The 17,694-nt window shown below is 37.4% G+C and overlaps 1 protein-coding gene across 1 annotated transcript; it reads left to right on the top strand.

Moving 5' to 3' along the window:
* The first annotated feature begins 3,800 nt into the window (after positions 1–3,800).
* Positions 3,801–15,536, top strand: LOC117081312 (olfactory receptor 51I2-like). The gene is made up of 2 exons (XM_033207131.1): positions 3,801–3,878; positions 14,598–15,536. Exons 1-2 carry the CDS (start codon positions 3,801–3,803, stop codon positions 15,534–15,536), a joined length of 1,017 nt encoding a protein of 338 aa, XP_033063022.1.
* The last annotated feature ends 2,158 nt before the right edge of the window (positions 15,537–17,694 follow it).

Here is a 17,694-nt window from a genome sequence, read left to right as displayed (position 1 = left end):
TTTGACTACTGTCGACCTGGGGCACTCTCCCATGCTTACTGTCTTCACCAAGACATGATCCTTCTGGCCTGCTCTGACACACATTTCAACAGACTCTATGGGCTGTGCATCAATATGCTGGCCATGGGCTCTGATGTTCTTTTTATCCTACTCTCCTACATTGTCACCTCTGCACTGTGCTGGCCATCGTCTTTGCAGGGGAGCAGCTGAAGGCCCTCAACACTTGTGTCTCCCACATCCTGGCTGTGTTCTGTTTCTACATGCCTGTGTTAGGCTTGCCCATTGTCCACAGGCTTGGGCGCCACACCTCACCCTTGGTGCATATCCTCATGGGCACTGTCCCTGTGCTCTTCCCACCCTTGATGAACCCTGTTATCAACAGCATCAAGACCCAGCAGATTCGTAGGGCCATTCTCAAGGTGATTTCACTGGGGAAGATAAAATGACAAATTGGGGATGGACCACAGCAATTCAAAATAAGGAATTAGTTAATAACTCTTTCTAGAACCCTCTCACCACAAAGCAATTTTTATTTACTTCTTTTCATGTGACCAGTTGATTGCACATTGTGAACTGACTCTACTGTTAAAATAAAGTTGATACTCATTACTTCTTATGTATATATGTGTAACTATGTCATCACTATTTTCTTACATGAAAAATAATTACTGTTTTTTACATAAATGTTTGCCAGTTCAAAGATGCTGTTTTATTTTTATGAATACATAATAGGAGTACTAATTTTATAAGGCATAGGTGATATTTTGATACAAGTATACAATGTGTAACGATCAAATCAGGGTAACTGGGATATCTATCACCTCAAGCATTTATCATTTCTTTGTGACAGGAACATTCCAATTCTACTTTTTGTTATTTCAAAATATGCAATAAATTATAACTGCAGTTGCCCTGCTGTACTAAAGAACACTAACTTTATTTTTTATTTCTCCATCCTAACTTTATTTTTGTACCCATAACCAACCCTTCTCTATATTCCCCTTTCAGATTCTGGTAACCATCATTCTACTCTCTATCTCCACGAGTTCAATTTTTTTTTTTTAAATCTCCCACATATGAGTAAGAACATGTGATATTCCTGATTCTGTGCAAGGGCTCGTTCACTTAAACAATGTCCTCTACTTCCATCTATGTTGTTGTAAGTGACAGGATTTCATTATTTCTTATGGCTGAATAATATTTCATTATGTATATGCACCACATTTTATTTATTCATTCACGTGTCAACGGACCCTTAGGTTGATTCTATACTTTGGCTATTGTGAATACTGCTGCAATAAACATGAAAATGTAGATATCTCTTTGATAGACTGATTTTTTTTCTTTTGGATATGTACCCAACAGTAGGATCACTGGATTAAATAGTAGTTCTATTTTTAGCTTTTTGAGGAACCTCCATACTGTTCTCCATTGTGGCTATACAGATTTATGCTCCCATCAAGAGTGTATGGGGTTTCTTTATCCACATCCTCACCAACACTCATTACAGCCTGTCTTTTTTTTTTTTTTTTTTTTTCACCTTTTATTTTAGATTCAGTGGGTCGTGTGCAGGTTTGTTACATGGGCAAACTGCATGTTGCTGAGGTTTGGTGTATGAATGATTTCATTGCCCAGGTAGTGAGCGTAGTTCCTGATGGTAGTTTTTCACCTTTGCTTCTCTTCTGCCCTCCCCATCTGGTTATCCCTATTGCCTATTGTTCCTGTCTTCATGTCCTGTCCATGTGTACTCAATGTTTAGCTTTCACTTCCAAGTAAGAACGTGTAGTAGTTGGTTTTCTGTTCCTGTGTTAATTGACTTAGGATAATGGCCTCCAGCTGCACCCATATTGCTGCAAATGACATGACTTTACTCTTTTCTGTGGGTTCATAATATTCCATGGTGTATATGTACCATATTTTCTTTATCTAGTGCACTATTGATGGGCATATCTTGTCCACCATTGATGAGAATTGATGCCATATATTTACTATTATAAATACTGTTGGAACAAACATAGGAGTTCATGTGTCTTTTTGGTAGAATGATTTATTTTCCTTTGAGCATATCACCCAGTAGTGGGATTGCTGGGTTGAATGGTATAGTTCTATTCTAAGTTCTTTGATAAATCTTCAAACCACTCACCAGAGTGGCTAAACTGATTAATATTCCTGCCAACAATGTATAAGAATTCTGTTTTCTCAGCAACCCCATCAACATTTGCTATTCTTTGTCTTTTTCATAGTGGGCATTCTGGAGGACTCAGGGCAAGATGGCCAACTAGATGCAACCAAGAAGTGCTGCATTCTGACTGGTGGGAGATGGCATCTCATTGTGGTTTGATTTGCATTTCTCTAATAATTAGTGATGTTGAACATTTTTATGTGTACTTTTGGCCATTTGTATGTCTTTTTCAAGAAGTGTCACTTCTTGTCCTTGGCCCATTTTGTAATGGGGTTATTTGCTCTGTGTTGTTGTTGAGTTGTTTAAGCTCCTTATAGATTCTGGATATCAGACCTTTGTTGTATATATAGTTTGCTAGTATGTTCTCCCACTCTTACCTTATCTGTTTACTCTGTTGATAGTTTCTGTTGCTGTACAGAAGCTCTTTAGTTTGATTTCCACTTGTCATTTTTTGATTTTGTTGCAATTGCTTTTGGGGACTTATTCATAAAGTCTTTGCCAAGGTTAATGTCCAGAATGGTATTTCCTAGGTTTTCTTTTAGGAGATTAACAGTTTGGGGTTCTACATTTAAGTTCATAATGCATCTGGAGTTAGTTCTTGATATGGTGAAATGTATGGGTCCTGTTTCATTCTTCTTCAATTTGCCTATCTTTTGAATAAAAGCCATTTTAACTGGGGTGAGATGATATCTCACTGTAGTTTTGATTTGTATTTCCATAATGGTTAGTGATGTTGAGTATTTTTTAATACCTATTTGCCATTTGCATGTCTTCTTTTGAAAAACATTTATTGAGCTCTTTTGCCTACTTCAAATCAAATTATTTAGGTTTTGTTTGGGTTTTGTTTTGTTTTCTGCTGTTGAGTTAGTTGACCTTTTTTGTATATTCTGATCATTAATTCCTTATCAGATGGCTAGTTTGCAAATATTTTTTCCCATTCTGTGAGATATCTCTTCACTTAGTTGATTGTTTTCTTTGCTGTGCAGAAAACAATCAATTTTTTGTTTGATGTGATCTTATTTGTCTAGTTTTGCTTTGGTTGCCTATGCTTTTGTGGTCTTACTCAAGAAATCTTTGCCCACAAGAGTCCTGGAGAATTTCTCTGATGTTTCCTCCCAGTAATTTTATAGTTTTTGGTCTTTGATTTAAGTCTTTCATCCATATTTTAATGTGGCGAGAGATAAGGGTCTAGTTTCATTATTTTGCATGCAAATACCAGTTTTCACAGCACTATGTTTTGAAGACACTATTCTTTCCCCAATATATGTTCTTGGCACCTTTGTCAAAAATCAGTTGAGCGTAAATGAGTGGATTCATTCCTGGGTTATCTATCCTGCCATATTGGTTTATGTATCTGTCTTTATGCCAGTACCATATGGTTTTGGTTACTATGTCACTGTAGTATAATTTGAAATTAGATAATGTGATGTCCCTACCTGTGTTCTTTTTGCTCAGGATTGCTTTGACTATTCTGAGTCTTTTGAGGTTCCATGTAAATCTTAGAACTTTTTTCTCTCTTTCTGTTAAGAATACCATTAGAATTTTGATAGGGATTGCATTGCATCTGTAGACTCAATGACGGGCCACACTTACACAATTCCCCCTAGTGTACACCCTCATGGGTCCTGTTTCTATGATCTTTCCACCCCCGATGAACTGTGTTATCTATAACATCAAGATGCAGCAGATCCTTGAGGTCAGTTAACTCCCATAACAAAAACCAAAAAAGTTCTTTTTGATTTTTACCTACAACATATTCAGCAGTTCTTTTTGAAGATAATTTATGCTTTGGGCAGAAAGTTGTCTATTTGCGGTACCAGGCAACTACCAAATTTATTGTCTTGCAAGCGGACAAGTGCCTTTGAACATAAAATCACAGTCCTCTGGATCTACACATAATGACACTGGGATGGATTGTCATGAGTAGTATGCCCTATCAAAGACCTTTCTTTCGGACATTGAATTTCTACATTTATATATCACGAACTTCATAAAGTGGACAATCCTTAACCTAAGGAGTAAATCACTCATCTCTGCCTCAGTTGCCAGCTTCTTCGGGTCTTGCATGCTCCAAATGATATTTGAAAATAAGAATCTCTTGTTTCCTTATTCCCAGAAATGGTATTTCCACCTAAGGAATAATAATAAGTAATTCTTTCAAAAATACAGGCTGGGTTCTTTCTTCATGTGCAGTGCACACTAAATATGTCCCCAGCCCTCTTGTAATTCACAGCTATCATGCCCTGGTTCTATACCTGCTTCCCATTAATGCTCATCTGCCAAGTGTCTGCGCTTCAAGACCATGTCTCATCTTTGATGATCTGATAAATCCACCATTTAAGAGATGATTGTCAGTATCAACCCTTATAATTCCAAGACAATTCAGCAGATAAGTGAATTGCTGCTGGAGGGTTGTCTGTGGTTTACTTTTAGTGAAGTAAATGTCACATTGAGATAAAGAGTGATTTTATGCACTTATTTGATATTTTTAAAAAGAATTACCAATCATATATTAAAAATTAAAATGTCAAGAATGATTTCATTTTGGCAAACTGTTTATTGATAGATGAATGACTCTACATCATTCCCATTTGGGGATGCAGGGAGTGAAGGCAGCACAAAAATTGAAGAAAAATAAAATAGCAGACACTAAACTAAAAACTTTATAGTAAAGAAATCTAAAGGCATGATATGTGTTGCACATATGTAACAGTGATTTAAACTAGGTGCCGTATCTGTTAGGCACTCTGAGTCTATTTCTATCTTATATAACAAAAATATTCCAGTCCTGTTCCAGGTCCCATGCAGTATTATTTGGAGTAGAGAGATAAAACACACTTGTTCCCTGATCCAAGAAGTATCCTGATACAGTAAAAAAGGTAAACAAGCAAACAGACCATTACTATGTCCTACATCTTACACATACATCGTACAGTCCAATTCTGAGAGGCAGGTCTTTGCTGCTCTCTCCCAGATACTACTTGGGATCATAGTCTTGAGAATGTAGGCCTTTTAAACTATTATCTATTCCTACTGAATTGTGGCCTCTTTATATCAGCCGTGGTATCTTAAGTGTGGAAAAAAGAAAAGATGAGCCTATATCTGATTGGTTTCAATATTCAGTGAGTCTTGAATCTTACAGTTCAAAGGTAATACCCCCTTTTCAACTCCTTCCTACACAGATTTTGGTCCCCAGACCCTATCAATTTTTTAAAATATTTTTTTAGATTTGCCTATCATGGGAATTGATCTAAGCCTTCCTTGAGTTCCCTCCATACCTTTCATTTGTAAATTAAATATGAAATAAAGGTGAGTTTCTGCTTACTTGTCAACTACCTCTTGTCCAAAACTTCATATTTTGTAATATACTACCTAATCACTTATGACCCAATTTCTACTCATTATTTAAAGAAGAAATTAATAGATTTCGCACAACCAAGCAGTAGCACTAAGCTTAAAAAACAGAAAGTATGGGCCAGGCACAGTGGCTCACTCCTGTAATCCCAACACTTTGAGAGGTTGAGGTGGGCAGATCACTTGAGGTCAGGAGTTCGAGACCACCCTGACTAACATGGAGAAACCCTGTCTCTACCGAAGAAATACAAAAATTAGCTGGGCGTGGTGGCACATACCTGTAATTCTAGCTACTCGGGAGACTGAGGTAGGAGACTCACTTGAACCTGGGAGGCGGAGGTTGCGGTGAGCTGAGATCACACCATTGCCCTCCAGCCTGGGCAACAAGTGAAACTCCATCTCAAAAAAAAAAAAAAAAATTATGCTTTTTCTGAATCTTATGTGCTCATCTAGTTTCTAAGAGATTATTAATCTTTTAATATCGAGCAACAATTTTATGTGATAGTTGTATGTAATAACTGATATTTGAATAAATAAAATTTCTTACTACCAGAACTCAAACAAGGTTAAGAAAATCACAAAAAATGAGGTGAACAAATGTTCTATGACTTTTCTGGTGCCATATATATTTCTTGAGTTGTCAAAACATGAATGCATGTCACATTATCCATGAAAAAAACTAAAAGAGTAATAGTTTATATGAATTTCAAACTGTGTTCATTATTAATGTTATTACATCAAAATGTGATCCAGCTATGAAAGCATAAAGAATTCTGCAAATCATCCTCCAAAATTAAGGAATAAAATGGGATAAAATTATCAAAAGCAACCATCTCAGGGATCAAAAATTGAAAGTCAAACAACAAACTGAGAAGTATCTATTCCTGAGAAACTGTTAGAACATTTAGTAAGATCAGTGAGAGTCTGTGCCATCTTGTCAGGGCTCCTTCTACATCCCCAGCATCCAGGGTGGTTTGTGAGAACTATTGTTTTACTAGCATTGAGCTTGGGATTCTCCTTGGCTGAAAAAGCAAGTATGATTTAAGTGGAAGGTGAAAATCTGCATTAGCATTCTCAGTAAAAAGTAGCACAGTAAATGTTAAATGATAAATTAATGGGGAAAACCCATAGACCTGATTTTCTAAAACTATGGTCCATGTTGGAGTAAGTAGCAGACTAGGCTACATTTACAGAGAGATCCTGGAATTGGTAAAGACAGAAAAAGCCTATTCCCCACACCTTCACGTCTCACCAGAAAATTAAAAGCATGTGCAAGAGAGATGCAAGGAGGCCCAGCATAAAGTAAAAGTTAAGGCAGATTTGAGAGCTGGCTCATCTTTTAATGCAATCCCCATCCCACAAAGAAATGCATTGTCAAAGCATAGAAACCTTACTGAGTCAAGGTGTTTGAGCACAACCTATGCCAACATAAATTGTTAACCACTAAAATATGCCAACACAAGGGTGACACCACAGAAAGACATGCTAAAAAATAAGAACTAAGGTAATCTGAGCAGAGACATTAGTACCAATATGTATTACAAGAGACACAATTTTTAACAAGATTTTAAGTTTAGACAAGTTATTTAAAAATAATAAATAATAGCACTCCAGGAAAAAATAATAAAATTCAGACGTGCTGCAACATATTACTTTAAATGACCAGTTTTCAGCAAAAATAATTACAAAACATGCCAAGAAATATGAATGTGTTTAAGTCATGCTTAAGAAAAAAGTCAAAGGAAATTGATTTGAAGTGAGAACAGAATAATTTAATAACGTAAATTGCTACAATTACTTTATTTCAATGTGTAAATAATGCAATACAATAAATTGATAGTTTGATTGTGATATTGGTTACCATTGTGAGAGTAAATTAAAATGATTTTAATTTACCTATTCTCTCTAAGACCCATGCGCCTCATTCAAAAATCAAATTAAATGGTAAATATAGTGGGAATTAAAGAAGAAAATGTACGTAAAACACATAACAACTTAATGGCAACTGCCAAATATTTCTAATTGCTTTTTTTACTTATATAAATAAGCATTGTTAAGTCTACAGAAGTAATAATGGCTCCCTCCAGCCAGGCCCCTCAAATGTGATGATTGAAAAGCAGCCAGATAAATAAAATAAATTAAAATGCCTTGTTATTATGAAATGTGTTTGCTTCCTCTCCTAACATGGTCTTTCACCCATGACATATTTATCCTTTCTTGATTCCCATTTACAAAACATATGTTCTAATTTGACAGTTTTTCCTGTTTACATAAAGAAGGTGGGCAGAGTCAGGACAGGACTATAAGCCATCTCTGGAACATAAACGCTCTGCACATATAGACTGTCGTAAAAACTGAGATCACTCAATCCCTGTTAATTTCAGAGAAAATAGAAAGAAATTCTTCTGGGGTACAAGTTAAGGTAGTTATGGCACAGAAGCAGGAAATCTTATCTTTAAGTATTATTAGAGAACTTGAATGTTGACCAAGTATTTGAATATTGACCAATTAGCATTTACTAATTTTGCCAAGAGATTTCCTCACCCCAATGTGGTTGCTTAGCCATCACTTTCTCCATATTTGGGAAACAAGTGATCACACATGACACACAGAGCTTGGAAAGCCTATGGGAAGTGTGGCTGATCTACATGCAACCAGAGTGCTTATGTCGGAAGAATCTCTGGGTATTTCCTGCGGCACCTGGACTGGGTCAGGGATCCTACTCACGAGCCTTTAGAGGACAAAGTAATCACAGGAACACTGTCAAATAATGAGTGTTTCTATGGTCAAGTTTATCATTATGTAATGAGAATTCAAAACATGGGAGCAACTGAGCAGCTGAAAATGAAGGAATCACCCTGACAACTCTGGACTAGAAAACCTTGCAGATCTATATATGGCAGATACTGCTTCAGGGCAGGCTGAGGAGATGATCATCTTTGGAGAATGTGGTTAAGACTAGAATTCAGGCTGATGGCTGAGGGGCCACCAGGGTAGTGCTTGGTACAAAACAAAGTATCAATGGTGAGTCTCAGGGGCTTTGTTAAGGTAACTGTTGCAATGATTTCTTTTGGAGTGGAATTCTGCTTGCAATGAAGTACAGTTAAATAACATTTTAAATATCTACTTTTTTTGGAGTTCAGACACCATTCATATATTCACAACTAAAATGTGAAGTTAGGAAAAGCAGACAGCAAAATCAGGTGCTTTGACTTCCAGTTCTGTGAGTGATTCAGGAAAGGTCAATGCAGAGGGTAACATGACATGGATTCTGAGCTAGAATAATGCAGTGAACAAGGATCCAGCTTCTTCTTGAGCCCGTATATCAAAGAAAACATACCTGGGAGAAACATAGAAGCTTAGATTAAAATCACAGAGCAAAAAATTGATATTAAAAGTATGTCAAAACTGTATGTGGTAATATGATTGAGGTATAACCTTGAGTCACTAATATAAGAAAAAAAAAAAAAAACAGCTCTAAGCAAAAGGTGTAAATTTAAAGAGTTTCTTAGGTTACACTTCACCAGATTGAGCACAACATAGTTTCTGCCTATGCCCATAGGACACAAGAATGATCCTGACCAACAAGATTCAGCATATTAGAATGAGTAGGGAACAAGAATTAGGGTATTAAGAAGGATCTATAAAAAACACATATCATACAAACATATTTGTGTATAGAAAAATGCTATGTATGCATACACACATAAAGACATGAATACACACACATTCAATTGGTGCATGTATACGTGGGCTCATAGATTCATGGAAACTTGCAAACAAAATTCTACATAAAGGAGCATGGCTGTGCATATACCTGCATATAGATACATGCATACACATGTGTTCACGTGTATATTTATATAAATTTACAAATGTGCACATGCACATGAAATCATGCTTACCCAGAAAGAAACACACACACACACACACACACACACACACACACATATACACACACACGTTCTGTATTTTCTCAGAATTTGACTTAGGATTCCCTAGAGAGTACTTCGGAGATCCTCTGGTTTTGGTCCAATTTTTCCTGCAGGCCCAGAAGCAGCACATCCTTCTAAGACTAATTTGCCTGTGTCTCCCAGAGAACTGGTAGCAAAATTGGAGGGACTGGTTCTGGAATCATAATAAATATGAAAACCAGTTGGCCCCTGCCTTCAGTTGGGGCACTGGAGACCAGGTCTGAGACAAACTAGATTGAAAGGTAGGTGATTAACTACATACATGAGTGGGAAAAAAACATCACAGAAGAGCTGACATCTGAGCTTGGTAAGATTCACAGAGGAGGGGTTGGGTTCACCCTTAGAAGCCCAGGTTTTGGGATCAGTGGGACAGAAAATCTGTTCGGATAAGCAAAACCTGCCTAGGGTTTTTGTTCTGAGTTGTAGCTCATTTCTAACACACGTTTTGTTTTCTCTTCCTTGTGCCATGAAAGCCCTTCTCCTTTGAGGCACAGACAAGTTGTGTGTGGCAGAAATTCTTATGGTAAAAGAGGAACACTTAAACCCTGGGGTAGGAAAGCTTCTTATTTGTCTTCAAATCCAGTTCTTTTTCATCTAAACACTTGATTTTGTTTTTAAATGTCTTTCTTTTATAGGTCTGTTTACCCTCCACTTGCTTGCTTTTTGTAGCAAAGTCCTTGGCCCCTTCATCCCATGCAGGCAACTACATTACTTTGACCTGCTCAGCCTCAAACCCAACTCTCCTAACGACCAACACGTCTCACTTCTTCCTCATTTCTCTCTTTCTGACCCAGCGTCACCTCCACCTTCACCTCTCATTTGCCATTACTTCTTCCCCTGTATGGCTTTTGCTCAGACTCTTTCTCTCCTAACCTTAACTTCAGTTTTGCCACAGAGTAGTTCTGTGACTTTGGTAAGTCACTTGAACTGTCAATTTCTGATGCTTCCAAGTTTTAAAATGGTGTGATTAGATCATTTTGAGAAGTTTGAGGATGAAAAAGATGACATATACAATGATAATATACTTAAATCACCCTTTTGAAGTGCCTAATACATAGCACTAAATTAATATATTCTATTTCCTCTTCTCCTTGCCTCCTTCCCGACCAAACACCAGTTTTAACCTCTCCTTATAATACTTTCCAGTCTAGTCTCGCACCTCATTCATTAGCATTCATCCCTGACTTTCTACAATAACAACTCCTCATTTATAGTGAAGTAAAACTATATTATTTTTATGTCCTCAAAGAGGTCCTCATTCGATAAAGGAAGACAGTCTTATTTTCATCAAACTCCCAGCTTAGACTAACATCACTATATATAAGTGTTCACCTTCCTTTCTGTTACCTTCCTTCCCCTTCTCCCTTCTCATGTATTAATGCTTGGTGTTATGCTGAAAATATAGGCTCTAGGTCTTCTCTAGAAGAAAATCACATAAATAACTAAACTGCAATTGCTGAGGGAGGTTGCTATTGAAAGTGATTCACTACATGCATGGTTGAGGAAAGATATCACAAAACAAGTTAACATTTGAGCTGGATTTCATCAAATAAAGAAGGTTGCATTTGCTTTAAAATGTAATTTTTAGTTGAACTGAATTCCACAGTGCTACGGAAAGAAAAAGAAAAATAATGAATAATAACAGCAATCAAGAAACAAACAACCAGAGAAGTAAACAAACAGAATATCCAAGAAAATTAGGAAAGGAAAGATAATCCTGTGTTGGGATTTATAGAGTAGTCAAGTTAGAGAGTTAAATATCCTCAGCAACATTTCACAGGCATTAGGAAGTGTAATTCAAAGAAGATGTGCATATGAGAATTTTTCTTTCATCTTAAACAGTGGTATAGAACAAAAAAATTACTGTTCTCCTTAATTCAAATTTATGGATTATGTTCAGATGACACTAACTTCTCCTCCACCAGACCATCCTGAAATGCCAGAAGATGCATATTTTAAAATCAGTTTTATTCACTTTTTATTGGTGTTCCTAAAATGAACATACCAGCAAACAGTCTATAGATGACAAGCCCAAGTTTAGGCTGGATTCCAGATACTTCTGCCTCCCCTTTATCCCTGTCATGAACAGGCATACTGTCTCTCAAATATTTTCTACTCCCTTTTACATGGCAGTTGATACTCAGTACTCTGACAGTTCTACACAGTTACTAATTTCTTATGCAAATGTTGTGTTTGTTGTTGTTAAATTCTTATAGAAAATAGTGAAACTTTTTAATATGTGAGAACCAGTGTCTTCTCTTCAGGAAGCAGGGTCAAATTATTTCTTGGAGACATTCTAGATACTTGAAAGGTGTTAGTATCATAAGGCTAGGTTAAGGATACAACACTGATATCATCAATCCAGAACATTTTAAACAATTAAGAAATTGCTTAATTTCAAAAAAAACTGAATGTTATCTACAAAGATGGAGAGAAAATGCCTAAATATTAAAAAGCTTGTATAAAAATTAAATGTTTGACTTATAGTGATATTATTTTTTTTTTTTTTTTTTTTTTTTTTTTTTTTTTTTTTTTTTGAGGCGGAGTCTCGCTCTGTCGCCGGGACTGGAGTGCAGTGGCCAGATCTCAGCTCACTGCAAGCTCCGCCTCCCGGGTTTACGCCATTCTCCTGCCTCAGCCTCCCGAGTAAGCTGGGACTACAGGCGCCCGCCATCTCGCCCGGCTAGTTTTTGTATTTTTAGTAGAGACGGGGTTTCACCGTGTTAGCCAGGATGGTTTCGATCTCCTGACCTCGTGATCCGCCCGTCTCGGCCTCCCAAAGTGCTGGGATTACAGGCTTGAGCCACCGCGCCCGGCATAGTGATATTATTAATACTATTATTTCAACCAATAATAAGTGCATAGAGTGAAAGTATTGTATGCTGACTGCTCCATATATATTAGTTTGTTTAAGCTTCAAGCATGCTTACAGGGGTAGATATTGTAACCCTGCTCTACAGATGGAGAAATCATGAGCCGAACACAAAGTGACTGAATCAGGGTTTCCCTGAGGCAGTATGATGTAATAACCTGCAATGCTACCTCTTAAGCATACTGCTCTGAAATGTAAAACTTCAAGACATAAAATCTGGTAATGTATACCACTAGAATATTTACTAATATGCTGAATTGAGGCATGGGAGGATGGAGTTGGAAGAGAGGATGTACACCCAAAAATATTAATTAGAGAAGAGCAAGACCCGAAGTATTAGAGTGGTTCCAAGTTAAGGGACCCCTTTTGTTAATCCCTCAGTGAGATGTCATGGGACCACCCTGAAGACTCAATGTCTCTCACAATAGACAATATTACTCTCTTGTAACTAGTGACTGCTGTATAGCGTATAAGGCTCTTTTGTACATGCTTTTATATTCACTACCCTCAATTTTTATTATAGATATTATCATCCCCATTTTATATATTTAAAAGGTCAAACTCCAATATTTAGTCCACTAGAAAGTAGAAATGGGGGGTTTAATGCCAAGTCTGTAGATTCCATTCTATCCCACAGCTTAATACCTTCAGCTTTTTCATCTCCAATAAGTTTTCCCCATGTCATGTGTTTTAATTGTTTCCAGAAAGGAGTTAGATGTTTTCTTCATATAGTAAGAGAGATATTATTTACTTTCCTCTATAATTTTTTTTCTAACACAGAGATTTTGAATAACCTCCCGTCCTGAGGTGTGGAGGTTTCCTCACAGATACATCTTGATATACAGAGGTTTCTCCCTCTCTCTTGACAGGTATATTTATCTTGAGTGATGTAAAGAGATCCAGATTGCCTTCCCAGGTGGGGTTACAGAAGGCATCCACACTTCAGCTATCATAGATTAAAGTTATATGATGGATTAAGCTTTTGGGACCATCAAGAACTTTTTAAGAAGTCATCATTTTTGCAGTTTTAGAAACATAGTCTGCAGGGTTCCACACTCCTGTCCATTATGACACACACACAGTAAACAGGGGTTAAGTATACTCCAATATGTGAATTGGAAATTTGAGAGGAATTTTCCAAAGGACAGAACATTGCTTTCCATTAACAGGAATTCCAGTGGGGAAAAAAAAAAAAAAACTTCTTTCCATTATCCTTTGTTAACATAAACTCATTTCTACTCCTTCCCCTCCATATGTAAAAACCAGTGTGATTATCCAAGGGGTTGTGAAATGAACATGGAGAACTGAGCCCTTTTTAGAGATGTTTTATCTAGGTAAAACCTGATAATTCTATCCTCCGATGAAGAGAGGTATTTGATGTTGTTTGGAGTGGCAGGGATGGACATTTAGATTCTTTATCTCTTGGGCAATTCTACACTAACTTTGAGGTAACGTTACTCTTTAATTAGTGTCCCTATCAGTCACTGAAAGTTCACCATGCTCTAATCAGGATGTGTAGAATGTCAGATAGATTACAGCTTTTTATGCCATTATCTTTCCAACCATGTCTTTTTTATTTATTTATTTATTTATTTTTGAGATAGGGTGTGGCCCTGTCACCCAGGCTGGAGTGCAGTGGCACCATCTCAGCTCACTGCAACCTCCACCTCCCAGGCTCAAGATATCCTCTGTCCTCAACCTCCTGAGTAGTTGGGACTACAGGCATGGACCACCACACCTGGCTAATTTTTGTATTTTTTGGAGAGACAGGGTTTTGCCATGTTGCCCAGGCTGGTCTCAAACTCCTGAGCTCAAGCTATCTGCCTGCTTCACGGCCTTCCAAAGTGTTGGGATTACAGGTGTGAACCACTGTGCCCCACCTTACCTTCTTTAAATTACTCAGTGCTGTCTCTTGCTAGAGAAATGGGAAACATTACCCATACATATGTACTTTGAAGTCATTATGGGAATTAGTTTACATTGTGATAGTACAATTTGTTATTATGTTATTTTATTTTAGTCATATACGTATCTGTAAGTCATGTCTCCACACTCTCTTGTTGTATTGAAGACCAAATTGAACTAGTCATGGAATGGGAGAAGATAAATGACTTGGTTGATAGTACTAGGCAGAGGAATTTACAGTCATTCTCAGTCAACAGTCTATTAATTTGATGTTTTTCACCACAGGTTATGTTTGTGTCATCTGCCTAAGCCAAAGTCCTCAGACTCCAGACACCAGAGATTGTTCAACAGCAGTCAACTCATCCCAGAATATTTTCTGCTGACTGGTTTCCCTGGTCTGGAGGAACAGTATCCCTGGTTCATCTTTCCATTCTGTTCCACATATCTTGTGGCCCTCATGGGCAATAGCCTGATCCTGACTGTGATCAAGAAAAACATCTCTCTGCACCAGCCCATGTACTTGTTCCTAGCTATGCTGGCCTTTGCAGAGCTTGGTGTCTCTGCCTCTACACTGCCCACTGTGCTGGGCATCTTCCTTTATAGTGCCAAAAAGATCTGCTTTGAAGCCTGCCTTTTGCAGATGTTCTCCATACATTTGTTTTCCATCATGGAGTCAGGAGTTCTGCTGGCCATGTCTGTGGACCGCTTCGTGGCCATCTACAACCCACTGCGGTACACTGCTCTCCTGACCTTGCCCCGTATTGCTGGTACTGGTGCTACGCTTGGACTGAAGAGTGTGATGCTCATGTTCCCACTGCCCTTTCTCCTGAAGCGTCTGCCTTTCTGTGGCCACATCACCCTCTCTCACTCCTATTGTCTGCACTCAGATTTAATTCAGCTGCCTTGTGGTGCCACTCGTCCCAACAGCATTCTGGGGCTCTGTATCATCACTTCCACTTTTGGACTGGACTCATGGCTCCTCACAGTCTCCTATGTGCTGATTCTCTACACGGTGCTGGGCATTACTTCTGGAGAGGGGCAGTGGAAAGCCCTCAACACATGTGTATCACACATCTGTGCAGTCCTTGTGTATTATGTGCCCATGATCAGTGTGGCTCTGGTGCACCGCTTCCTGAAGCATACTGCACCTGTTGTTCACCTCCTCCTGGCCAATGTCTACTTCTGGTGCCACCTATGCTCATCCCCATCATCTATAGTGTTAAGACCAAGCAGATTCGCCAGGGGTTGATCCAACTCTTTCTTCAAAGAAAATAATAATGGAGTTAGGGCTGATGAGATGGTGTTCCTCAAGCCAATCAATTTCATTACCAAAGGCAATCCAGGGAGGGAGAATGTGCTCGTCGCCTTGTCAACGTTAAAGAGCATCGAAAATGCTGCATATCAGGAGAATCGCTTGAGCCCAGGAGGTGGAGGTTGCCGTGAGCCCGAAATCACGCCACTGCCCTCCAGCCTGGGCAACACAGTGAGACTCTGTCTCAAAAAGATTTAAAAAATGCTGCCTATTGATGAATGTGTGGGGAACATTTTCATAAGTTGCAATCTAAATTAGTCTTTTGTACATATGCTCTTTAGTCCAGAAATTCCAAATCTTAGCACTGCCCTAGTTTTATACTCTAATGTTTGTTGATGGTCACAGAGACTCGAATGAGAATTTTCACTTCAGCAATATTTGAAATAGAGCTTAAAAAAAACACACAAAAAATTTAACAACTAGCAATTATTATATAAATAAGTAAATAAACTAGAATTTATCTGTACTATGGAATATGCTTTAGTGGTTTAAAAACGATACAGATTAATAGGTGTCCAAGGCTTAAATAGCAAATTATTGAATTATATTTATGTGACTTATATATGTATGTGTATAGAAATACCTACGACAATGATTTTTTGTAAGATTGTTTAAGCACATAAACACTAATTTGTTTATGTATGCAAAAACAGACCAAAAATTAACAAAAATAAAGGTTCTTTTGGAGAATTCTTTGATGGTGAAGAGAAAAACAAAAGGAATTCTCATTAACCTATATTTAAAACTTTTCAAAAATCATACATTCAATACTATCTTTTGTAATTAAAATTTTATATTTTACTATGTGTTTACAGATGTGTGTAACATTTATCTGTGTGTTACAGATATATGTGTATGTTACAGATATACATACATATATGTGTGTATATCTATATCTATATATACATATATCTGTAACACACACACATATATGTAATACATATACATTTATATATGCACAATAAAATATAAAATTTTAATAACAGAAGGCTTTAATAGGTTTTCAGTATATATTGAAAACTTTGGAAAATTAGAAGAAAGCTAGGTATTAAATAAGAGCAAAATCCTATAGCTGAGAACATACACTGAGAATAAGCCCAGAGGGAAGAATTTTATAAATTAGCAATTTATGTCTACAGGAATGCTGGCTTTGGGAAATAACACTAACTCCTCCTCCTAAGACCTTATGGAAAGAACTTATTGTAGATAGACTTTGAGATGAAGAAGTAGAGGGCAGGGAAGATATGTTGTTCATAATAGATATCCTTAATCGCTTGAGAATTTAAAATTTGAGGTTTCACAAATTGTACTGAATTGAATCCATCGTAACACAACAGACTGTATGTTAGTAGGATAAGATAGGAGGGGCAAATGTTTTGAGAGCCTTGTTTTTCTTGGATTTGCAGGGCCCTGAATTTACAAGTGTCCCTGTCTCCCTCCTAGTAGCCTTCAATGGCTCTGAAGACTAGATTGTCTCTCCATCTCCATTCCATTAAGCATTCTAACAATACTTTTTGCTTATCTCATATCACATATGATATCTGTATTAAGATAATTATCTGCATATTGCCTTTTCTTGTCTTGTTTTGTCTTGCCTTTTGTTCACTGCATACACCAATTGACCTCTATAGTGCCTAAATCAGTCTAGGTACTCAATAAATATTTGGGAAATGAAGAAATGAATTACTGAGTGTATAAATCCAGGCAGGCCTACTTCCCCAGACCCTTGTGTTTATTTCATAAAAGTCTAATATTAACCATTAACCTCTTCTATTGTGTCCATTAACCCCACTTGATGATACTGTGGGCATCCCTTATTCTTTCTCTCCCCTCTGTTTCTATGATGACTACAATTTTCTTTTCATTCTCTGACTTCTTCTGGTTCACATTTTAAGGATATCCTCAAAACCTAGGAAGAGTCTCCTAGAAAATATTAAACTCTAAAGTTCTCAATAACGCAGATTGTCTTAATACAAACCTCATCCTCAGGGTCAGTACCTGTGCTAGGGTTAAACATTCCCAGTGACAGATGGGAGACTTTTAGAAAAACATGTGCACGTTTTAATGTTAACCATTATATAGAAAATCTATAGTA

Source organism: Trachypithecus francoisi, unplaced genomic scaffold, assembly GCF_009764315.1.
Source record: "Trachypithecus francoisi isolate TF-2019V2 unplaced genomic scaffold, Tfra_2.0 Lachesis_group8, whole genome shotgun sequence".
Classification (NCBI taxonomy): Eukaryota; Metazoa; Chordata; class Mammalia; order Primates; family Cercopithecidae; genus Trachypithecus; species Trachypithecus francoisi.
This window is presented reverse-complemented; position numbering and strand designations above follow the sequence as displayed.

Bases quoted from the DNA above. Each gene is read 5' to 3' on its own strand.
- LOC117081312 (XM_033207131.1), top strand. From the start codon at position 3,801: ATGGGTCCTGTTTCTATGATCTTTCCACCCCCGATGAACTGTGTTATC. The intron at 3,879-14,597 runs GTCAGTTAACTC...CATCTGCCTAAG, and splicing joins AGATGCAGCAGATCCTTGAG to CCAAAGTCCTCAGACTCCAG.